This window comes from Electrona antarctica (assembly GCF_951216825.1).
Source record: "Electrona antarctica genome assembly, chromosome: 18".
Lineage (NCBI taxonomy): Eukaryota > Metazoa > Chordata > Actinopteri > Myctophiformes > Myctophidae > Electrona > Electrona antarctica.
In genome coordinates, this window is record NC_136799.1 from 36,109,078 (window position 1) to 36,136,057 (window position 26,980).

The window sequence follows — 26,980 nt, forward strand, 5'->3', positions numbered from 1 at the left end:
ATCACTCACTGAAACGGTGTTGTATATGACATGAAGCCATCACTCACTGAAACGGTGTTGTATATGACATGAAGCCATCCATCACTCACTGAAACAGTGTTGTATATGACATGAAGCCATCACTCACTGAAACAGTGTTGTATATGACATGAAGCCATCACTCACTGAAACAGTGTTGTATATGACATGAAGCCACCCCATCACTCACTGAAACAGTGTTGTATATGATATGAAGCCACCCATCACTCACTGAAACGGTGTTGTATATGACATGAAGCCACCACTCACTGAAACAGTGTTGTATATGACATGAAGCCATCACTCACTGAAACAGTGTTGTATATGACATGAAGCCATCACTCACTGAAACAGTGTTGTATATGACATGAAGCCACCCATCACTCACTGAAACAGTGTTGTATATGACATGAAGCCACCCATCACTCACTGAAACAGTGTTGTATATGACATGAAGCCACCCATCACTCACTGAAACAGTGTTGTATATGACATGAAGCCACCCATCACTCACTGAAACGGTGTTGTATATGACATGAAGCCATCACTCACTGAAACAGTGTTGTATATGACATGAAGCCACCCATCACTCACTGAAACAGTGTTGTATATGACATGAAGCCACCCATCACTCACTGAAACGGTGTTGTATATGACATGAAGCCATCACTCACTGAAACGGTGTTGTATATGACATGAAGCCATCACTCACTGAAACAGTGTTGTATATGACATGAAGCCACCCCATCACTCACTGAAACAGTGTTGTATATGACATGAAGCCATCCATCACTCACTGAAACGGTGTTGTATATGACATGAAGCCACCCCATCACTCACTGAAACAGTGTTGTATATGACATGAAGCCACCCCATCACTCACTGAAACAGTGTTGTATATGACATGAAGCCACCCCATCACTCACTGAAACAGTGTTGTATATGACATGAAGCCACCCATCACTCACTGAAACAGTGTTGTATATGACATGAAGCCACCCCATCACTCACTGAAACAGTGTTGTATATGACATGAAGCCACCCCATCACTCACTGAAACAGTGTTGTATATGACATGAAGCCACCCCATCACTCACTGAAACAGTGTAGTATATGACATGAAGCCATCCATCACTCACTGAAACGGTGTTGTATATGACATGAAGCCATCACTCACTGAAACAGTGTTGTATATGACATGAAGCCACCCATCACTCACTGAAACGGTGTTGTATATGACATGAAGCCACCCATCACTCACTGAAACGGTGTTGTATATGACATGAAGCCATCACTCACTGAAACGGTGTTGTATATGACATGAAGCCACCCATCACTCACTGAAACGGTGTTGTATATGACATGAAGCCACCCATCACTCACTGAAACGGTGTTGTATATGACATGAAGCCATCACTCACTGAAACGGTGTTGTATATGACATGAAGCCATCACTCACTGAAACAGTGTTGTATATGACATGAAGACACCCCATCACTCACTGAAACAGTGTTGTATATGACATGAAGCCATCCATCACTCACTGAAACGGTGTTGTATATGACATGAAGCCACCCCATCACTCACTGAAACAGTGTTGTATATGACATGAAGCCATCCATCACTCACTGAAACAGTGTTGTATATGACATGAAGCCACCCATCACTCACTGAAACAGTGTTGTATATGACATGAAGCCATCACTCACTGAAACAGTGTTGTATATGACAAGAAGCCACCCATCACTCACTGAAACAGTGTTGTATATGACATGAAGCCACCCATCACTCACTGAAACAGTGTTGTATATGACATGAAGCCACCACTCACTGAAACAGTGTTGTATATGACATGAAGCCACCTCATCACTCACTGAAACAGTGTTGTATATGACATGAAGCCACCCATCACTCACTGAAACAGTGTTGTATATGACATGAAGCCACCCCATCACTCACTGAAACAGTGTTGTATATGAGATGAAGCCACCCCATCACTCACTGAAACAGTGTTGTATATGACATGAAGCCACCACTCACTGAAACAGTGTTGTATATGACATGAAGCCACCCCATCACTCACTGAAACAGTGTTGTATATGACATGAAGCCACCCCATCACTCACTGAAACAGTGTTGTATATGACATGAAGCCACCCCATCACTCACTGAAACAGTGTTGTATATGACATGAAGCCATCCATCACTCACTGAAACAGTGTTGTATATGACATGAAGCCACCCCATCACTCACTGAAACAGTGTTGTATATGAGATGAAGCCATCACTCACTGAAACAGTGTTGTATATGACATGAAGCCACCCCATCACTCACTGAAACAGTGTTGTATATGACATGAAGCCACCCCATCACTCACTGAAACAGTGTTGTATATGACATGAAGCCACCACTCACTGAAACAGTGTTGTATATGACATGAAGCCACCCCATCACTCACTGAAACAGTGTTGTATATGACATGAAGCCACCCCACCACTCACTGAAACAGTGTTGTATATGACATGAAGCCACCCCATCACTCACTGAAACAGTGTTGTATATGACATGAAGCCACCCCATCACTCACTGAAACAGTGTTGTATATGACATGAAGCCACCCCATCACTCACTGTAACAATGTTGTATATGACATGAAGCCACCCCATCACTCACTGAAACAGTGTTGTATATGACATGAAGCCACCCCATCACTCACTGAAACAGTGTTGTATATGACATGAAGCCACCCCATCACTCACTGAAACAGTGTTGTATATGAGATGAAGCCACCCCATCACTCACTGTAACAATGTTGTATATGACATGAAGCCACCCCATCACTCACTGTAACAATGTTGTATATGACATGAAGCCACCCCATCACTCACTGAAACAGTGTTGTATATGACATGAAGCCACCCCATCACTCACTGAAACAGTGTTGTATATGACATGAAGCCACCCCATCACTCACTGAAACAGTGTTGTATATGAGATGAAGCCATCACTCACTGAAACAGTGTTGTATATGACATGAAGCCACCCCATCACTCACTGAAACAGTGTTGTATATGACATGAAGCCATCACTCACTGAAACAGTGTTGTATATGACAAGAAGGCACCCCATCCATCACTGAAACGGTGTTTTACAGTATATGACATGAAGCCATCACTCACTGAAACTGTGTTTTACAGTATATGACATGAAGCCATCACTCACTGAAACGGTGTTTTACAGTATATGACATGAAGCCATCACTCACTGAAACGGTGTTTTACAGTATATGACATGAAGCCATCACTCACTTGACTTGAGCTTCAGCCTGCATGAAGATGAACTCCCACTTCCTGGCGAAGGCTCTCTGCAAGCGGGCGAGGTTCTCCTGCGGGAAGCAATCAGCAGTGGGGAAAAAAAGGTACTGAATTGTTTTACACACAAAAAAGTATCAATACTGTAATTTAGAAATACTGTGTTACAAGCAAAAGTCCGGAATTCAAAATGTATCCGAGTAAAAGTACAAAAGTATTGGCATCAAAGTGTACTTAAAGTGCCAAAAGTAAAAGCAGAATGTATCATTTTATATGTATAAGTTTTCATATGTATAAGAATTGTTTGAAAATAGCCGATCTACAAGCTCACAATGCGTCGCGATGCGATGCGATGCATTGCAAGCTTGTAGATCTTGGCCGAAATGTGGCTGAAGCGGTACAGTAAGTACAGTAACTAAATGTATAGGCCTACTTAGTTACTTTACACCGGTGCCAATCAGTGTGTGTGTGTGTGTGTGTGTGTGTGTGTGTGTGTGTGTGTGTGTGTGTGTAACCATTATCGCAAATCAATTAAAACCGATTCAAACTGGTGACAACTGACAATTTGAATCGTGATTATTACATCACAATTTGAATCGTGATGCAAGCAGCAGAAAATACAGGATCTTTTGTTAGAGAAAAAGTTTTCAGTCAAGAGAAGAAAATTAAAAGAGAAAGAAAATACTGGATTTGTGTAAAAAAAAGGAAATAAAAGTTTAAAAACGTATCTTGAATCTAGTATCCTGATTCGAACGCGCATGTGTGTGCGTGTGTGCGCGCGCGCGCGTGTGTGTGTGTGGAGTTGAATAGTGCCAAGATACAAAATGACACCTCACAAAGTCTGTTTCCCTGTGTGTGCGTGTGCGGAGTTGAATAGATACAAAATGACACCTCACACAGTCTATTAACCCCTGTCTCCCAGTGTGTGTACAGTATGTGTTTGTTGAGTTGAATAGTGTTTTCTTTTAGATAGATATAGATTGTCACTATGATACATTAATATACAGAGGAGAGATGAGAGGCAGAGTTCAACACCCCATCTCAAATGAGTATGTATTATCTATTGTCGCAGCAAAATGGGTCAATTTGAGGTTGATGAACCTCCATAAAGTGCACTTTAAAATTGTATGCTACATTTATGATTTAATATAGCACTTTTCATAAAAGCTTGTGTTTAAATGTTAAACTGGACCCGGCCTTTATAGAAATATGTAGGCCTAGGCGGCCTACATCAATAAAGCTGCAGCTGACACATCCACCAGAGCAGCATCTACACAGCAGTGGTCCTCAAACGTTTTCATGTATATACTATATATATATATTATATATATATTATATATATATATATTATATATACTAGCCCTTACCCGTTGTGAGATATTGCCCCCCCCCCCATGTGGCCGCAGGGGGTACTGTGCCCTGGGTGCGTTTTCACATTTTTAATTCACTAATAAATTCATTATTAATCATTAATGTGTAAAATCGAAAAAAGGGCTTCGTTAAGACCTCCATATTATTATGGTCAATGCCTGTGTGAAAAGTGGGGGTGATTGGTGCAGGCAGTGAGGAGATACGGCAGTGTTTCTGACAGACACACACACACACATTCAGACATTGTCAGAATTATAGTATGATGATGATGATGATGATGATGATGATGATATATATATATATATATTTTTTTTTTGCTCAGACAGCTTTTCTTGTGAAAGGATCAAAACCCTGGAACTGAAATGTGCTGCAAAATCATCACTTTTTAAGAAACTTACCGACGTTAATCCAGCAACAAACCACCTCACCTTACTGTTTTTTTAATATCCTGTTTTCCACACAAAATGCCCTTCTAGGCGACGGGTGTTGCAAACGATTGCATTTCAACATGCAAGACGCAAACAACGCGCCTCGCGACGCGATCACAAACATCTGCCAAACGTTACCTGACCTCATTATACACGTGAAAAGCGACTAGCAGGCATGTAATGGTGAGGGGGATGACGCCTGGGGCCACGACATGACCTGGATATGAAACACAGATCGCTGGACAGCAGTCCAACGGTGGTAGAGAGTGCACACACATTGCTACACGCCGGTGTCCAAATAGTTATTGAAAATACCCAGAGAGAAGTGGTGGAGGAAGTACTCACATATTTATTTGAGCAAAAGTATCAATACCGCAATGTAGAACTACTCTGTTACAAATAAATGTCCGGAATTCAAAGATTACTTGAGTAAAAGTACTGTATTCGACATTTTCATACAAAAAAATAATCTTTTGAAAATAGCAGATCTACAAAAACTAGAATAAATATCATCTTAAAATGGTCAAAGCGTATATAGGGCTGAATTGGGTAACTAAAGTCTTCAAATAATTTAAGTAAAATAATAATATTTCATTTTGTACAGTAAACTCGGGGTTCAATGAACACTGAGGATTAAAACTCTATTGTACTGTAGAGTCATTATGGTTAATATTTAATGTCGGCAAGGAAAGTGTTACACGCTGTTACAACACATTCCTTGAAAATGAAGTCTGGTATGACAGTCAGAAATGCTCGTACTGTATTCTGTGCTTTGTCATCCTAAGAATAGACTGCAACATTTGAATTTCGATTTGCAACAAATATGTCCTTGGCCTACTTGAAGCGTGCATGGAATTTGGCGCTGATGGTGTGCGAGATCAGCCCCGGACAAACGGGCAAACAAACTAAACACAGACATGCCATGAAAAGCTCTGGAGTCAATATGATCACGTTGTAGCCTGTGCAGTGTGATGATATTATGATCACGTTGTAGCCTGTGCAGTGTGATGATACAACAATATGATCACGTTGTAGCCTGTGCAGTGTGATGATATTATGATCACGTTGTAGCCTGTGCAGTGTGATGATATTATGATCACGTTGTAGCCTGTGCAGTGTGATGATACAACTGACCTGGAAACTTCACGCTGAGACACACAGTACTTACCGCTTCATAATCAGCTAGCTCCAGCCTGGCCTTGTTTTGCATTGTGCGCTTGCACAGGTAAATGGCTGAAGGAAGCAAAGAGACAGACAGACAGACAGACAGACAGACAGACAGACAGACAGACAGACAGACAGACAGACAGACAGACAGACAGACAGACAGACAGACAGACAGACAGACAGACAGACAGACAGACAGACAGACAGACAGACAGACGGACAGACGGACGGACGGACGGACGGACAGACGGACAGACGGACAGACGGACGGACAGACAGGCGGACAGACAGGCAGAGAGAGAGAGAAAGAGAGAGAAACAGAGATTGGGACAGACAGAAAGACTGAGAAAAAGCAAGTGGGTGCATGCAGTCACAGGGTTACAAAGCCAGACGCTTTATCATTTCGACTTTTACTAGCAAGCTAAAGGAAAGGAGGTCACCTCTTTTGGCACGTTCAGAATGGAATTCTTTTGTCATTGGACAATAATGTGCTCTTCTTCATACAACTGTTTCTGACTTGCATCGTTCCCCACCCGCGAACCAAGCAGGCAAGGTCTACTTTAGATAACGAGCCTACACAAACCCAAAGTGACTGGAGAAGAGGTGCTCTGATCTTTTTTTTCCTTCGCGATCGCCAATACCGATACCGATCTTGTGCGTAAGGGGAAAATTTGAATATTTCCAAAATTATTGTGTGTGGGGAGAGGCCTGTCACAAAAATGAAAAGTGATATTCTATATCATATATATATATACCACTTAAATTGTATAAAAGATCACCGATCGAGTCATTTGGAGTGAAAATCGTCTGATTTAACTCTGCGGCCGATCGATCGGAGCATCTCTAGACTGGAGACTTTGTCATGGCCCGGTCCTTTACTGGTCAGCTAATCTCGTCAGCCTGCTAGGATTGTCCTCGGCGGGAGATCCATGTGGGCCAGACAATCACAGATACATTACAGAAGAAACGGCCTCCTGGGCCAGCCGGCAGGTGCCAATAACAGATCCATAGCCTCCACTGTGGAGGGATGGGGAGACTGTAAAGACCTTTACACAGTGGCGGCATGTCAAGTAATGTGAACATGCATCAAATGTATTCATAGACGGTAGATGATGTCTCATTCAGAAAGACAGATGCCTTTAATTGCAGTGTGGACGTTCAGAAGGATCGATGTGAATAAAGATCCATAACATCCATCCATCTTCAACCGCTTATCCGTAGTCGTGTCGCGGGGGCAACAGCTCCACCAGAGAGCTCCAGACTTCCCTCCCCAGAGCAACATTAGTAACTTCCTCCTGGGGGATCCCGAGGCGTTCCAAGGGCAGTGAGTCGATGTGATTCCTACTGCGCCTTAGTCTGCCCCAAGGTCTCCTCCCAGTGGGATGTGCCTCAAGGACCTCCCTAGGGAGACGCCCGAGAGGCATCCTATCCAGATGCCAGAACCACCTAAGATGGCTCCTTTCCAGGCGAAGAAGCAGCGACTCTACTCCGAGTCTCTCTCACGTGACTGAACTTCTCACCCTATCTCTAAGGGAGATGCCAGCCACCCGACGAAGAAAACTCATTTTGGCCACTTGTATTCGCAACCTTATTCTTTCGGGCATGACCCACACTTCAGGACCATAGAACGAAGATTGCTCGGTAGACAGAGAGCTTTACCTTCTGGATCAGCTCTCTTTTCGTCACAACAGTGCAGTACAGCGACTACAATACCGCCCCTGCTGCTCCGATTCTCTGGCTGATCTCCTTCTCCGTCCTCCCCTCACTCGTGAACAAGACTCTGAGACACTTAAACTGCTTCACCTGGGGTAATGTCTCATTCCCAAATGGACTGAATAAAAATGACTGCTTTATTGGCATGTAATATTCACACTGTGTAATGCCCTTCATACTGCAAAGAATTACATGACAATATGTAATTACTTGTTTGAAACAACTTTCCTTTGTTACTATGTTTAAGATTATTCCCCTTGTTTCATGATTACTTTTGACTTTTGGCAAGTCACATTATCATTTAAGTGGAAATTCTTGAAAGCATCTAATGATCTGCCATGCAAATTCAGTAAGGAAATTTGTCAAAATGATCTTGAACAAATACTGAAAAGTCTGAATACAAGTTATAAATCACTTGTTAAGCATGTTATTTTTATTTGCAGTGAGATTTGAATGGCTTAACTGGACAGAGAGAGAGAGAGAGAGGGAAAAGCAAGCAAACCACAACGGCCAGCGGGTCCATGATCTTGACTCACCATAGTCGGTGTTTTCTGGCTCCCAACAGTTTGAAGGCCAGAAGTATGGAGACTGTAGAGAGAAGATGAAAAACAAACAAAAACAAAAGATGAAGTCCCGTCAAACAACAGTTCCCAGTGGTGGAAAGAAACTAAGAACATGTTGGGCCCGATTAAGCAGGTGAAATCTAATTACATATCATATTACAGTTTTTAAGACGTGGAGGCGTGGGCAATGTCATATTACAATTATGGGCCTGGTAAGAAGCGCTTTCGACACCCCGTGGTGTGAGCAAAATGGCCATGAATTAGTCATGGGAGTGTTTAAGGGAGTTTTGAGGCTTACCCAATGAACATGTCCGTACTATTCTCTTTACGAGTCAGCTGATGTCCTCATACGGAATGCGCCCTTTTCGGCAAGTGGTATTACATTTCTGCAGACTGGCACCATAGACATGACATGACTTTGTCACATTTGGGTTAATTATTCCTATTGCACTGCATGCTGTCATCTTTATGCCTCAAAAGAACAGATGTCACAGCCATGATGTGCATAGCTTGTAGGCCTATGTCTCTATTTTGTTAAGTAACTTGCCGTGTTAATTGGAAAGAAATTACAGCGGTGCAGCCATATGCTAAGGGAGGGAGATATACGCATATCATCACTTCATTTGTTTCTGTTCTAAGCATGAAAAACAGCTGTAAAAATCTTTATTCTAGTTCATTTGATTCATAAATGAATAACTAAGCCTTTGAAATGGCACCTACCTATACCTTTCAGATCGGAATGTAACTGCGAGTAGATACGCAGCATTGGCTGGCAAATTGGCAATCCATGCGTAATGTTCCCAGAATCGTCTAACCCCCGAACATACAAGTTCGTTTGATATTGTTTAATTCGATAAAAATAGAACCATGTACCATACAGCGAATGAAAGCAAGATTCCTAAGGAATATGGGGATTTTTACATTTTAAAAAACGGTTGAGAAATGAGAGAACCATGAGTGTTTATAATATCAAATATTATAAGAATAATATGAAAGACAAACGGGCTGTGAAGAGCTCACCATCCCGACAAGGAGGAAATATAGCCTATAGTGCATGCACGTATATGCACTGTTGCACAAACGCTCTTTATTTGTTTCTATTGAAAAACACCAGTAAAATAACGTTTATTTTATTTTATTTCATTCGGGTCACGACAAAGGAATGAGTTGAAATGCCATACGTGCGCCATGCGTATTGCTGCGGCCCCAATGTTATGGTCTTCGCTCGTAGCATTTTATTGAAGAAGATTGAGTCGGGTGTGATACAGCGTATGAATGCAAACTTCCCAATGATTATGGAGATGTTTTAAAAAAAGGTTGAGAAATGAGCGATATATGACCCTTTACAATCTCAACGTTTGAACAGAAAGCCAGAAAGCTCGTCTCCTGCTGTTGCCATGTCTCATAGAAACAAGTAAATAGGTCTATAAACATACTCCCTAAAGAATCGCATATAACAGGGGTCTGCAACCTATTTTAAATGAAGTGCCATGTTTTTATTTTCTAGATAGTGAGTCTGCCATATCAAGATTCATTTTAATGACACCACATTAAAATTTCCAGCATATTTTGATTGTCCACAAATATAAAGTTCTTCCTTCTTTTTACATATTTTCTTGCACATTGTTATAATGATCATTATAAATATATATCCCCCTGCAGTCAGAGTTCATAGTTTTAATGAATGAATGTGATGCATTGTGAGCTGGTAGATCTGCTATTTTCAAAAGTAATCTTTGAAAAAAGTGACAATTGTGGAATATTTTTGAAAGATGTTATTGAAACATTTAAAAACACAAATCTGTCATGGGGGTCACTGGCTTAGTTGGGCAAATGCATTCATCTGGGGGTCCTTGACATGGGAATGTCACTGTGTGAGGATCACTGGTTTAAACAACATTAGGAGAAAAGCCCAAATAAGCACTTTAGAAACAAGAAAAGCAACCACAACTACCAATATTTACAAGCAACTTTACAGAAAAAGAAGCCGCTTATAATAAACAGCAAACAGACATGGCAACACTCCAGAGCCGCTCAAGTGAAAAATCAAACGTGCGTTTTGCATTTAAGAGGTGGTCAGACCCAGGTGGAATCGGTATGTGTTTTTAGGTCAAGGGGCTTAATAGCAAATAGCGCAAAGCGAAAATAATTAACATATGGACACTCCCCCAATGTTAAAATATTCAGGAACGTGGTATTCCATATGAGTGAGCGTTCACCACGGCTTCCATAATACGAAAAGGCGCAGAGCGAGGCCAAAATCTGTATTACCGCATGGGTTTTTCGACTTGCTTAATCGGGCTCGTTGTCTCTGTCGGGTGGAAACCTCACTCACATGTCCAAAACTGTTTCCTGAAAGCCTTTCACGATTCAAGTTCTAAAGTATCAAATGTAGCAGAACTACAAGCTTGAAACATGTCACTTTACATCGCGTTTCGAGCTTGCGGATCTGCGGACTTTTGTGTGATGCTGTAGTATGATCAAGTAGAGCGTTCATTTATATTGAAAATAAGTTTGAATATGGAGATAGGAGGTTTCTAAAGTATGCTACAATTTTGAGGTACTTTTACTTTTCCTTTATGTACGTCTTTCAATGCTATACAGTTGGAGGCCATCGATATTGTCTTTTTATTTTTGCTGAGGTTTGCGTGATCTGCGCAAAAGGACAGTTAACCCATTTTGGGCGGGAATCCCTTTTGGTGTTTTAAACATTATGTTATAATTTAGCTATTGAAAAATAGCAGATCTACAAGCTCATAGCGCGCCACCGAGTGGCGCGCTACGAGCTTGTAGGTCTGCTATTTTTGAAAAATCGTGAAAATATTTATTTCAGAAAACTGGAGGATTTAGAAGGATTTTTTTAAATTTTTAGGTCAGGCCTAAATGGGTCAAATGATAAGGGACAATATCGGTGGCACCCAACTGTATATACTTTTATCTCAGGAGACATTAGGCTTTTGGTCATCAGGCAGAGGCTCTGAACATGAACATGAACTCTGCTACTTTCCGCAGGCAAGAAACATCCAAATACTTACCACCATTGCACGTTCTATTTTTCTTTAGTTTTTTGACAACTTGCGCGGGACAAAATACACATGCCGATATACAGTAGTGTAACTACAGCATGTACAGTGCACATGCTGTAATTACTCCTGCAACTACCTAATGCTCCCCTTGTGCTCGTCTTCAGCGCCATACCGGAGGTCAGAAGAGGCTTGCCGTGTCAGATAATAATCAATAGCTTCCTAACGCACCTTGGGGACGGGCCACTGCACAGTAGCTATTCTCTCTATCCATATTTCATCATCTATTGCAACTGATATTACTGATTCAATGTTCATTCCCTGGCCCATTAATAATGGATCTGTCAGATCCATCATGCATTCTTAATGGCGAAATGGGCAGAATTAGAACGAGGGTATAATGCTCGGCCATAAAGCGCAGTTCATTTCCAACGTTAACTCTCAAAATGATAATTAGCCCCCGGAACAAAAGCCTGACACTTATGAATGTGCTGTGATTAAGTACACGCAAGAATGAATAGAAAGGTTAATGCGTGGCGCTCCTTCTACCCCTCTTCAATCTTCATTTCAACTCGGGGAGAGGATGAAAAGATGAAAGGTTTTCGCGGCCGCACGCGTAAATAAGCCAATTCCATCCAGAGCAATGGAGGGACATTGTCATCATAACATCACGGTGTTCCACCACCAGTGTGGCAGCCTATTTATAGCTACGTGGCATTACGCACGGGGAAGGAAGGAGGGAAAAAGTCCCCAGGCACAGTTGAATCGCACATCGTACATTATTCGGTGACGAACACAAGGATACATATATTTCAAAATGTGCCACGAGGTAGCGGGTCTCTCTGTATTGGTGTGTGTGACGCACGGGCCTTAATTGTTGCATCATGACAACATCAGAGAGAATATTTTTAGCTGCTACTCAATGCGAAGGGTGACACACATGTTTCTATACCCCCCACCACACCCCACCACCCCGCAAACAAACACATACATGGTTGTACTGTATTACTGCACTTGGGAGGACATCAGCGATCTTTATGAATGCCAATGTATTTATTATTTAAGTGTATTCCACAATTTTGTAACCCATTTTTTCAACCGGTGCAAATTGCCTAAGTAATACTGGGCGTAGCTCTCCCTCTGCCAACCTGGGGAGAGCCCTGAACTGAGCTCATGCTTCCTTCAATGCATGAGGAGTGAGCAGGCCGCTTCTTCTGAATGCCATTTACCATTTTTTTAACACCAAATTCGTGGATCTACAAGCTCACAGCATGCAGCCCTGTGATGCGTTGTGAGCTTGTAGATCGGCTATTTCTTTTTTTAAGGGGGACACACACAAACCTGCACACACACACACACACATACAGTAAATGTAAAATCAGGCATAACTCTCTAACCCAATCCCCCAAACCTAATCTCTAAACACCTCATCCTAATCCTAAACTGAATATTTTTAATAACCACAAAACAATTTTCTGTGTCAATGTTTCTGTGACAATTGCTCAAAATCTACTACACTTATGGGGACATTAGGCCCATGCATGCATCTATTGATCCATTGGCAGATTAGTAACGGTTTGCAAATTAATAGCACAGTGGTACAATTTACAATTTAGGCATTTAGCAGACGCTCTTAATCCAGAGCGATTTACATTAAGCAATAACAAAAAGCATGGCATACATCACATATATAAAAAGTAGTAATACGATTATTCAATGATGCTAAAAGCATCACACAAAAAGCCCAGAGGGCTTGTTTCCATTGTGGTCCTGTGTATTCAATTCATTAGATCGTAATACAGGTGCACGCACGCACACACACATGCCATCAACTCCAGCACATGCACATAATGCCTTTCTTAATCTATAGGGCAATAGAAGTGTAGATAGATTGGGAGGAAGGAAGAGGGTGTGTGGGGTGACTGGGAAAGGCGCAGCACTTCCCATAGTGAAAGGCTATAGCCAATATTGCCAATATTTACCAAGTGACTTTAGAGAAAAACAAGCCCAACGTTGCTTGATATAATAAAGCACACAGCACATGGCAACACTGCTGGCCTGGCTGCATTAGCATGCTAATGGCCACGGTTGGAGGAGTAGAGTGAGTCACAGCGGAGGACAATAGCCCATCAGCAAGACCTGTCACACTTCATACTGGTTCATAGCGGAAGAAACCGCACCCCTGCAGCTGGCCGCCTGCCTGGCGTACATTCCCCCAAAGGCTAAACCCTCTGCCCATATCAACGCAACTTCTGACATGCAGGGAGTCATTAGAGTGTCTTAAGGAGAGACTCAACCTTCATAGGGCGAGGAGCAGTGGTGGAAAAACGGGCTCACATTTTTCAAAGTAAAAGTATCAATTAAGTGTCGGGAATTCAAAATGTACTTGAGTAAAAGTAGAAAAGTTACATCTTCTGAACAGGTACATAAAAGTAAAACTTATTGTTGTTCGGCTTAATTCCTTTGGACAATGCAGGAGCATACTGTAGGTATAGATCCGTCCGAAAACAAATTGTAGATCAATGTGTCGCAATGCATAATTCTGCTTTAAACATTTTTAAGTCTAGCCGTGGGTTTTTATGAATAACTAACAAAAGAAAAAGTATCAACAAGAGCTTATGACTGAATCATAACTACCTTGGATCCAATGGAAGACAGGTTATTTTTCCCCCCCCGTTTCCTGATAAATAACGGTTTCCGCCCAACACCCCCGACGATAAACGTATATCGCTGAAACAAGTGATAGTGCTGCTATAGTGCTGTATTGACTTATTGAAAGGACTCCATGCACACATACCCAGGGCTTCCCTGGCCCGTGGTGCAGCTCTTGGTATCTCACTGTACCTGAAAGCGGTAAAGGGTGCCGTCGTCTTTGAGCGTGAGGACGTGGTCCGAGATGGGGAAGAAGTAGCCCTGGGCAGCGACCAGACTTCCCAGGTGGATGGCTTCGGCTGTCGAGAAATAAAACGGCAAACAAGGTTAGGTGGGCGGCAATATTTTATTATTGTAATAATATTTATATATATATATTTCAATAGTGCAGCAGTGCAACCTTTTCAGGCCGTGCATTACATTTAGATTGACTCGGTTCCATAGATATTGTGAAAAAAAAATGTTTTCTTTTTCTTTTTTGCTTCTTTCTTATTTTATTTGACAATTTGGCCAAAGTTCTTTTTTTAAGATATATATATATATTTTTTGCTTTTTCTGCCTTTATTGATAGGTTGAAAGTAGACTGACAGGAAATGGGGAGAGAGATGGGGGGAAGACACGTGGCAAAGGCCGTCGGGATCGGGAGTCAAACCTGTGGCTCGCCGTCAGGCTGGCTCAGCAGCCTATAGGAGCAGACGGTTGAGCTAACCGTCCAGGCCAATTTGACCAAAGTTTGACCAGTTTTTATATATCGGTAGTAAATGTTAAAAAGGTCTTAAAAGTCCTAAAATTGACACTTCACTGTCATCTGGGGAACCCCCACAAAATCACACGGGGACCCCCCGGGGGTCTCGACCCACCGGTTGATAACCACTGTGGTACAGGATGCATGGTGGCAGACACACACACACACACACACACACACACACACACACACACACACACACACACACACACACACACACACACACACACACACACACACACACACACACACACACACACACACACACACACACACACACGCACGCACGTACCTGAATCCTCAATGGAGAGGTTTTTCATCAGCCACTGAACAATGTCCGCTCCTGGCGCACAGAGAAAGGATTAATGCTTTTAATTCTTAAGCAAACAAACAAACAAACAAAGAAACTGTCCTTGAGCAAGTGTTTGTGAACATGGTATCTTCCACACATTGTTGTTCTCCTTGTTGGCGTTTTGCACCGGCTGTGCTAGGCAGGGACAGATTAACCCCCACGAGGGCCCCTAATAGGCCGGTAATGTTTTTGGGGCCTCCATAGCACGCGTGCGCACAACATTTTTGTGTTTTTATCATCTTTTTGACCTAAATTTAACAAATTCAACGGCCAATGAAGGGCCTCAAACCCAGTACCGTGCGGTCCAATTTGTCCCGAAGGGCCCCTGAGAGCCATGGGCCCCTGGGCCATGGCCCCACTGGCCCGGTGGCTAATTTGGCCCTGGTGCTAGGGAGCCGTGCGCCTCACAACTATGGACGGCGTGGGTCAGGGCTGAGTAGGTGTTTTCAGAGCGAATGCAATTGAAAAGCCACTCTCATCCTAAAGGACTCACCTCTCACAACGCCTGGACCGCACGCTAATTTGGGCCAGACTCTGTGCTTGGCAGAGGCTGTGTACATTTGTATGTGTATGTGTATGTGTATGTGCATGTGTGTGTGTGCGTGCGTGTGAGAGAGAGAGAGAGAGAGAGAGAGAGAGAGAGAGAGAGAGAGAGAGAGAGAATCCTTAGGCCTGGGGTAGTCATGTAAAGGATTCACATGCCTCTGTTGACTCACCCAGTACACAGCTTCCCACTTGCACAGACGAACGCACGAAAACACACACGTGTACTGTATACAGACATACTCACACACAAATAAACACATATGCATTGTGCATGCCCCCGCACAGGCGCGTGCACGCACATGCGCACACACACACACACACGCGCACACGCACACACACACACACACACACACACACACACACACACACACACACACACACACACACACACACAGTTTACAAGTCTCAGTGACAAGGTCAACAAGCAAACATAGCCATCCTCTCCATGGTTGTTAAGGTCTTCTAATTTGCCTCCATCTGGAGCAGCAATTTAAATGAGCCCAAAGGTCCTATTGTTGGTCCCTTGATTCTGACTCACTTACTGTGTGAACAAAAACTAAATGCACATGCACATGCACAGACACACACGCATGCACTCAAATGCAGCAAAAGCTAAAATAATTCACACACACAGCTCTCCGAGGGTTACACTCTCTATTTCACTATTTTTGAGAAAATGCAAAAAAGACTTCATGCAGAAAAATAATCACAAATGCTATTCGCACACACACACACACACACACACACACACACACACACACACACACACACACACACACACACACACACACACACACACACACACACACACACACACACACACACACACACACACACACACACACACACACACACACACGCACACACACGGTTACCTACCTGACACCACACTGGGGATCTTGGACAGGAAGCTCTTGACCGTCCGGATGGCCACACCTCCTGCTTTCTCGTCTTGTATTCGCATGACTATGTCTTCAATCTGCGGGATGGAAGAAAAAAAAAGCAGAGCATGTTCATCAACGCACCTACACAGCAACTCCAATGTTATTTCATTGGCGGTGAATGGTTATAATGCACCGAACACACTGCATGTCAGTGATTCCCAAACTCTTTAGCTCACGTTTTGTGTCTCTCCCTGGGACCTAAACATACGGAATTACCTATGATATAATCACTTACTAGTAAAAGAAATAACTTCAAATAGCCATACATTGTTCACACCCCTACTGCGACTGCGGCCAGGCAAGGAGGCCTACCGTAGTATCAAGGGCAGCCATCAGACTGAACACCGCCTGTCTGTCACCACCATGCTACTTTCAATATGGAAGGTTTTACAATCCAGCTGCAAAACCCCATCATCGTCAGCTGAAACACAATTTACAGTCGTATACATATGGCACCAGACAGGCAACACAAGGCCGGTTTTCTCTTCCCAAGGCAAACACAAATTACTCGAAGCGTACAGTAGAATATAGAGAAATTGACATTTTTTATTCTTTGCCACTGGTAATAACCAAACATACACAGAAAGCCCTATTCAAAAACAAAGTAAAGAGACACCTGGGGAAATATTTGTTGTAGGATGCATGTATTTTTGAACGCATTCTAATTAGTTAGTGTTCATAAAATGATATTGTATGTGAACCATAAAGTTTAATGTATTTATTTTTATATTATTTCCTTTGTTTTTCAAATGTTTTAAATGTATGTATTGTTTTCATATATGGACCCCATGAAGACTAGCAGTGCTTTAAGGCACAGCTACTGTAATGGGGATCTCTCAAATAAAAGCATAAAACCATAAACCAGGCTGGCCTGTCACCCGGAACATTTTACTTGTAACAGTGGTGTAAAGTAACTAAGTACATTTAGTACCATTTTTTCTTTACTTTAGTATTTCCAAATTTCCAGTACATTTACTTGTACTCCACTACATCTCGGTTCCAACTATTGTGCTTTTACTCCACTACAATTATATGATATATATATGAATATGATATTACAAAAAACACCAACTACTTCAGCCCTATATATATTGCGGCCATTTGAAAAAAGCAGATCTACAAATTCACATTTCGTCGCGATGCGACACATTGTGAGCTTGTAGCTCGGCTATTATCAAACGTTTGAACATGTGAAACGGGACATTCTGCAATATGAGTACTTTTACTTTTAGTACTGTAAGTATATTTTGATGGCGATGCTTTTGTACTTTTACTCAAGTACATTTTGAATTCCGGACTTTTACTTGTAATGTACTTCTACATTGCAGTATTGATACTTTTACTTAAGTAAAGCATGTGAGTACTTTCAACATCCCTGCCCTCCGCTTCCTGTCTCTCTACACTCGTATCTAAATAAATGCCGGAAAGAAATATATTCTCTCATTAACCCGTTTAGGACTGAGGCCGATTCTAAAAAGAATACGCCTTCTAAATCCTGACAGCTTTCTGAAAAACCTATGTTTCTATATCAGTGGTGCTCAACCTTTTTCATGTCAAGGACCCCCAGAATTATCTGTATTTGGCCGTGGACCCCCATCTGAAAATATGTTAATCCAGCGAGCCTTCCAGAAGCAAAGATTTGAGCCACATTTTCACGATTTTTCAAAAATAGCAGATCTACAAGCTCGTATGTTTTTCAATAGCTAAAATATAACAATGCTTAAAACATGGGGGTTCCCGTCCAGAATGGGTTAAATCAGCCGGGTAAACAATATTACCATTTTGACAGGTTTCTAGCTGGGAGCAGAGGAGGGAGCATACGATTAAATCCTCCGACGTCTGTCCCCGCCTGTCCTCACAGGGAACATTTCAAGATGATGACTTCCAGTGTAGGGGAAAGGTTGAGGTAAGGTTGAGGTAAGGTTGAGGTAAGGTTGAGGTAAGGTTGAGGTAAGGTTGAGGTAAGGTTTCAGGCGGCATACTGTGGTTCAAGTAAGAGTCAGGGTTTTAACTTTTAACCCTAGAACACTAAACATTTTGTCACACACACACGGACAGACAGACAAGCATTATGTTATACTTTAGCTATTGAAAAAAAACAGCCCTACAAACTCATAGTGCGGCACCACGTGCCGCACCACGAGCTTGTAGATCTGCTATTTTTGAAAAATCGAGAAAATGTGGCGCAAATCTTATATATATTCTTTCAGAACGTTTTAACTCAAATCTTTGCTTCTGGGAGGTCACTGGAACAGCATATTTTCAGATGGGGGTCGGCGGCCAAATACATATATTTTGGGGGGTCCCTGACATGAAAATGTTTGAGAACGACTGACATAGAAACATAGGATTTTCAGGTGGTATTTTATGAGCACAGACAGCAGTCAGAGGAGGTGACGCGTCGATGTGAACAACGTGATGCATCATGGTTGCCGTGGGCCAGCCTCGATGGAGACAGACAGTCTGCCAGCGGAAATCAATCTACATTAAAAAGCCCCTGATTTATCACAGTTGTCTGCGTTAACCAGGGTTTACCGTATAACTGCCGAGGGCCAAACTCTGGGTATTAAACCATTTACACCTTCCCTTATAACTGCTTGTGCGGTAAGCATCCGCACATCATGCATAGTATATTGATTCTATCTAGCTATATATCAATCTGTGTGCATATCGTACACAAACACATACAATATAGGCATACACTGACACACATATACGTACATCTGGCATACAATATGGAGGTGCAATGGACGAGGTACATATTGAAATTGCATTGTCTATTTTTTGTGTTTCATGTCCTGTTAAACGTATAACCGAAACATTCTGATTTCATTGGGGGTTACTAGTGAAAATATCCGATCTACAAGCTCACAACGTGGTGCGATGCGGCGCGCTGTGAGCTTGCAGATCTGCTATTTTCACTACTTTGAACCTGCAGATGGAAAAAAAGAACAGGCCACGTACAGAGCCGACTCTGGTTCACTATAAGCATTAGTGTACTATAAGTATAGAGGCTTTGAGTGGTTAATTAGACTTCATTGATCCCAGTGGGACGAATTCATCCTTGGTGTTTGAGGCCATCTGCGCACGCACGCACGCACGCACGCACGCACGCACGCACGCACGCACGCACGCACGCACGCACGCACGCACGGGGACCAGCTCCAGCTCTATAAGGGCGTACAGTATGTCGGACAAACTGTACGTCCTTATAGAGCTGGGGACATACTATGGGGACATACTATGGGGACATACTATGTCCCCAACAATTCATGCATGTCTTCTGCTGTGGTCGCGAACAGTGGTGGAAGAAGTACTCGTATGTTGTACTTAAGTAAAAGTACAAAACCACCACACAATATAGAAATACTCTGTTACCAATAAAAAAAGTCTGGTATTTAAAATGTATTTGAGTAAAAAGTACAAAAGTATTCAGAATATACTCAAGTACTGAAAGTAGAAGTACTCATTATGCAGAACGTCACATTTCACAGGTTTCCAATTGAATAAAAATGCATTGAAAATATAGCAGATATGCCATTACCAAGTAGCCTAAGTATACATAGGGCTGAAGTGGTTAATGCATGTTTTGTAATAATAATCAAACTCTACAAAGTGAATAGTAACTAAAGTTTTCAAATAACTGTAGTGGAGTAAAAGTACAATTTGTGCCTCTGAGCGCCTCTGCACTGTTATTGGTCATTAGAAGTCCACGAGGATGTGGGCTTCCTATGCCAGATCGTCCAATGCGTTTCCCCAGGCTTTCATTTTTGAGCCGAATGCAAACGAAAATAAAAGCCTGGGTACCGAGGCTACCCTGAACCACTAACTGCTCCCGATGAAGCCTTGCTTGGTTGCTGTCGGTGTCTGAATGTGTGTGTGAGTGAATGAATGTAATGCACATCGTATAGTAGAGAAGGAGGCACTGGAGCAGCTCAGACAATTTAGGTCATGATGACCTGACGAAGATGTAACTGAAACATCGAAACGTTGTCGCTTTATACTTACTACTACTTTGTACCCTGTTAATAAATGAAGGGCCTAAATTGTCTGAGCTGCTCCAGTGCCTCCTTCTCTCATGTAACCTGTCCTGCTTCTGAGATGCACCAGACTGGCCTGCCATAGGATAGAGGCTGCCTCTGAGATGCACCAGACTGGCCTGCCATAGGATAGAGGCTGCCTCTGAGATGCACCAGACTGGCCTGCCATAGGATAGAGGCTGCCTCTGAGATGCACCAGACTGGCCTGCCATAGGATAGAGGCTGCCTCTGAGATGCACCAGACTGGCCTGCAATAGGCTAGCGGCCTCTGAGATGCACCAGACTGGCCTGCCATAGGCTAGAGGCGCGGTTGGAACTCCCCTCTGCACATCGTATAGTATTTCCGATAAAGGCGCTATATAATGGCCGGTAATATATAATTACCGGCCATTATTTGGTTACAGTTCCAATTAGGCTGACGAAACTGCAAATAATAGCCCTGGCTTTAATTTGGCACCCTGGCTACTCTTTGGTGATACGGTATTGAACCACACCGTCACCCTATCCTATAGCAACCCTATGGTGTTTTAGACACCAACCGTTGTACAATATATACTGTTTTGTATACAAGGCTTAAATGGTTAAAAATGCAGAGTGAAATTGAAGACCAAACTTAGGTTAAAGATCCACTCTTCAGAGACATAGCTGGACACAAGTTTTTAACCACACGCGAGTTTGTGTCTTTCTCAACGCATTTCAAACTTTCATTTACCCGTGAAGCTGTTATTTCTGCTATCTTGGCGATCTCGCAGAGAACCCAGATTATTACCCCGCTTCACTGAACCTGACGGAAGCAGAAACAGGATAAAAGGTAATCTCCTTAGAGTCGCTCCTATTGACAGTATATAGAACCATTTATGTAACTTCTATTGACAGTATATAGAACCATTTATGTAACTCCTATTGACAGTATATAGAACCATTTATGTAACTCCTATTGACAGTATATAGAACCATTTATGTAACTCCTATTGACAGTATATAGAACCATTTATGTAACTCCTACTGACAGTATATAGAACCATTTATGTAACTCCTATTGACAGTATATAGAACCATTTATGTAACTCCTACTGACAGTATATAGAACCATTTATGTAACTCCTATTGACAGTATATAGAACCATTTATGTAACTCCTACTGACAGTATATAGAACCATTTATGTAACTCCTATTGACAGTATATAGAACCATTTATGTTGCCTTCAGCGTTGCCCGTTTATTTATACGGATGCCCATTAGCTGACGCCAAAACAACAGCTAGTGTTCCTGGAGGGTCTAAGACATGAAATATACATGAACCATGATAGAAAACACACACACACGCACGCACACGCACACGCACACGCACACACACACACGCACACACAAGCACACACACACACACACACACACACACACACACACACACACACACACACACACACACACACACACACACACACACACACACACACACACACACACACACACACACACACACACACACACACACACACAACCCAATGTTCTCACTTAGTCACTTCACATCCTCAGTTACACTGTATAAACGGCCATGCATGTAGCTTAGCCTAGTATTATTCTGCTGCTGTACTGCATGCGGTTATCTAGATGACGACCCACCGAAGACGACATGCGTCCAGATTTCAGAGGGAACTTTTGTTTCGTGCCAAAACCTGTGCGACTCCCAGCTGTTGGGAGTTCTTAAAGAACAGAACAGGAATTCATCATAAAGGAGGTCAAAAGGGAAAAGAAACATATACAGTGAGGGGAAAAAGGGGTGGGGGGGGATTCAGATTTTACGGGGGCCAGTTTCGAATTGCAGCCGTCCGTAGGTGCCCTTTGAGAGCGGTTTTGAAGGAGTCAAGGGATTCGCATGTCTTAATGACTGTTGGTAGGGCGTTCCACATTTTGGTGGCATAGGAGCGAAAATAATTTAGTCCCTTGTTAGTGCCGAATCTGGGTTGTACATGGTTCGTTGCACTCCCTCTGGTGTTGTGGGTGTGGACTTCGTTAACATTAAGGAAGTATCTAGACAGGTACATGGGTATCTTGGTGGTGTATAGAATCTTGTGGACCAGACCCATTGCAAGATGCTGTACTCTGTCGTCGACCCTAAGCCATTCCAGCCTGTCAAAGTGGGCAGGGGTGAGGTGGGTTCGGGGTGAGGCCAAGTAGGAGCCTGACCAATTTGTTTTGGGAAGTCTGGAGCCTAGTTTTAAGGGCCTTTGAGGTGCTGTGGTACCAGGAGGTGCATGCATAGTCAAATAAACCTTGTACGAGGGCTCCTGTTAAGGTCTTCAAGGTGTTTTTGTTGACCAGTGAGGAGATCCTGTAAAGGAATCTTGTTCTTTGGTTGACTTTTTTGATTACGTTGGTGGCCATTTTATCACCGGAAAGATTAGTCTCCAGGATGGAACCTAGGTAGGTAATTTCATCTTTACGTGTGATAACATTGTCACCCACTCTAACCAAGAAGTAATTTGCCTTGTTGAGATTACTATTAGATCCAAAGAGAATGGATTCAGTTTTTCCCAGGTGTAAAGATAGTTTGTTATCAGCGAGCCAGGTGCAGATTCTACCGAGTTCAGAGCTGAGGGCCTTTTCAACCTGCAGTTTGTTCCTGTCCGAGATTAGCAGTGCCGAGTCATCTGTGAACAGGAACAAGTTGCAGTCACAAGCTGATGTCATGTCGTTTACATATATTAGGAACAGTAAAGGCCCTAGTATGCTTCCTTGTGGAACACCACATCTCACTGGGAGGGGGGGGGGGGGGGGGGGGGGGGGGGGGGGCAGTGTTCCATTCACCTCCACCATCTGTTCTCTCCCCTCCAGGTAGGATTGCATACAGTTCACTGATGTGTTATCGAAACCAATTGCTTTTAGCTTATTAACCAGTATGGAGTGGTTCATGGTGTCAAAAGCCTTTTGGAGGTCCAGCTTGACCATGCCGCAGTATTTGCCAGCATCCACCTCATGTTTGATGTGGTCGCTCAAATAGAGAAGGCATGTGTCAATTGAAGAAAGAATTGAAGACAATTTTAAACTTTTTAAGGACCCGTGGACACCGAGTTAATTGTAAAGCTCAGAGCACTTCTGGAAGTGGAAATGATTATATGAGTATAACTTTGAGTGCTTGTGTGAAACGCAGGATGATTGCTCCTCCAACCTGGTGGAGATAAGTTGTGCTATCATGCCGCGCACGCCTGTGGCCCAGAAAGAAGCTCCCCCTGAGACTCACAATCTGTGCCCCATGGACCTCAATCAGTGGAGCATGCACGAGCGCACACACACACACACACACACACACACACACACACACACACACACACACACACACACACACACACACACACACACACACACACACACACACACACACACACACACACACACACACACACGACAGAGAGGGAGGAGAGGGAGCTAGAGACAGAGAGAGACACGTACAGACAGACAGACAGACAGACAGACAGACAGACAGACAGCGTTGCCTGTCCTCTTGTACACAATACATGCAGATCAGGCATTCTAATGCTAATCTGGTGGCTTTTGTTTTCACCTGCCCGGTAGGGTATGCATACAGCCCTGCCGCCGACCCAGCGACAGAACCTGCCGAGGCAGACAGCACTAGTGTCTACATTCACTGCACCGCACATGTCCTGCATTTAGTTATTAGTTATTAGTTATAATGGATGATTCACGCATGTTCTCCATAAATCTGTGGCAAAATACCTGAGTAACACGTTGCAGACGTGTATGGATTTAATAATAGACGTTATGCAGAGATAGGACTAGATGGAGATAGATAGAGAGCGTGGCAAGACGATTACACTTTCTCTCACCATCGGGCTGAAAGAGTGTCTTGGTATGAATTATTGATCATCCACTATGGAGAATTACTGCCTGTGCCCCGTTGATAAATCTCTTTCAGAAAGAGCAAGCAAGAGAGAGAGAGAGAGAGAAAGAGAGAGAGAGAGAGAGAGAGAGAGAGAGAGAGAGAGAGAGAAAGAGAGAGAGAGAGAGAGGATAGGAGAAAATGAGAGGAATAAAGATAAAGACAGATGGAGGGATAGAAAGTGAGTGAAACTGGAGAAACGGAATGAGAGAGAGAGAGAGAGAGAGAGAGAGAGAGAGAGAGAGAGAGAGAGAGAGAGAGAGAGAGAGAGAGAGAGAGAGAGAGGGGAACCGTACTACTGTACAGCAGCAGCATCCGCCCGTCTGTTGTGAATAAAATAAAAACGGTATTTTAGGGCCGACCTGAGCAGACTAGCGATTGCATGAGCAGCAGAAACACTGCAGAGCAGCAATCTGCCCCAAAAAGATTAGCAACTGAAACGAAAACGTTCCACCGGCTTGCGCATGTACGTGTCTTTTTCCGGAGACAAACCTTCAAAAACAAAAGAGAGAAAACAATGGAGAGTGGAGCTTTGAAAAGCAGCTCGACCCCCAGCCTCCCTACACAAGCTCCCCTGGAGAGGCAACAGCGAGCAGGAAGGATTAAGTCCTTTTGTTCATGTGCAATAATAGACGGGCGTATAGGAGCAGCACGGAAAAATAACTCATTATCTCCCTATAGAATGACAGTGGACAAGAAGTACTTGGCACGGCGGCGACATGTCGCACTGTGTTGTGTATCTTTTGCGGCCGTGGAAAGCTAATGGTGTTTGCGGCCCGGTGTGGAGGGGCTTCTGAGAGTCAAACGTTCCTGCCAGCCCGCGATAACGCCACTTTGCTCCTCGCCATACTCGCGGCTATAAACGGTTATCACAGGAAGGTGTGCGAAGGGTGTCACTGTGTGTTTGCATTTTGCAAGGCGTGCGTGCGTGCGTGTTTGTGACTGTGTGTGTGTGTGTGTGTGTGTGTGTGTGTGTGTGTGTGTGTGTGTGTGTGTGTGTGTGTGTGTGTGTGTGTGTGTGTGTGTGCGCGCGTGCACACGCGTGCACATAACTGGGGCCCCCTGTCATCAGGCCAGCACACTCTGAGGGCCAACAGGCAGTGGTGGACTACAGTAAGTACATTTACTTAAGTACTGTACTTAAGATGGAGTGCCGTGATTTTTGTATTTTTCCCCGTTTTTCATGTGTTTATGAGCTGACAGTACTTCATTAGACCTCTTGGCGTGGTTGTTATGTCATGTGTTTATGAGGTGACATTACTTCATTAGACCTCTTGGCGTGGTTGTTATGTCATGTGTTTATGAGGTGACATTACTTCATTAGACCTCTTGGTGTGGAAATTAAAATAAATGTTGTTATGTCATGTGTTTATGAGGTGACAGTACTTCATTAGACCTCTTGGCATGGTTTTTATGTCATGTGTTTATGAGGTGACAGTACTTCATTAGACCTCTTGGCATGGTTTTTATGTCATGTGTTTATGAGGTGACAGTACTTCATTAGACCTCTTGGTGTGGTTGTTATGTCATGTGTTTATGAGGTGACAGTACTTCATTAGACCTCTTGGCATGGTTTTTATGTCATGTGTTTATGAGGTGACAGTACTTCATTAGACCTCTTGGTGTGGTTGTTATGTCATGTGTTTATGAGGTGACAGTACTTCATTAGACCTCTTGGTGTGGTTGTTATGTCATGTGTTTATGAGGTGACAGTACTTCATTAGACCTCTTGGTGTGGTTGTTATGTCATGTGTTTATGAGGTGACAGTACTTCATTAGACCTCTTGGTGTGGTTGTTATGTGCAATGATGTCTTCCCTTTGTATTTAGGGTTTCTTCCTGGAGGCGGCAGAACCTTGACAGTCAAACATGCCAATGAAAAGAAAATCTGTGATATTGTAACATCACAATATCATCCCCTACCCTAACCCCTCCCCCTTTATCATACAACAACAGCTGTGGGTGCGGCTTCAGTTCAAGGGGATCACCACCCATCACCACCAGGCAAACCAAGCATACTTAATGAACTGGTGGGCGTGTCCACATAAAAACTACATTTTTAACAAATACTGTACACTTTTTTGAAAAGAATCTTCCTCCTTATATACTAATAATACCTCATGATCATGTTTTAGGGTGGGAAAAAAATCACGGCACTCCATCTTTAAGTACAATTTTGACTCTTGTCAACGGCTGGCAGTAGCAGGA

The 26,980-nt window shown here is 43.0% G+C and overlaps 1 protein-coding gene across 9 annotated transcripts in view; it reads right to left on the reverse strand.

Moving 5' to 3' along the window:
- The window catches only part of LOC306942746 (regulator of G-protein signaling 6-like), a 133,420-nt gene that overhangs the window by 27,423 nt on the left and 79,017 nt on the right, over positions 1 to 26,980 (reverse strand). For 5 of the 9 annotated variants that reach the window (XM_079528791.1, XM_079528797.1, XM_079528792.1 and 2 more), the window contains exons 6-12: positions 16,770 to 16,869; positions 16,061 to 16,114; positions 15,285 to 15,335; positions 14,440 to 14,546; positions 8,546 to 8,597; positions 6,298 to 6,362; positions 3,328 to 3,404 (exon numbers count right to left, since the gene is read on the reverse strand). In XM_079528791.1, the coding sequence (XP_079384917.1) occupies positions 3,328 to 3,404; positions 6,298 to 6,362; positions 8,546 to 8,597; positions 14,440 to 14,546; positions 15,285 to 15,335; positions 16,061 to 16,114; positions 16,770 to 16,869 (506 nt within the window). The remainder of the gene's footprint in view (positions 1 to 3,327; positions 3,405 to 6,297; positions 6,363 to 8,545; positions 8,598 to 14,439; positions 14,547 to 15,284; positions 15,336 to 16,060; positions 16,115 to 16,769; positions 16,870 to 26,980) is intronic. The other 4 variants (XM_079528798.1, XM_079528796.1, XM_079528795.1 and 1 more) reach the window with 1 other exon arrangement.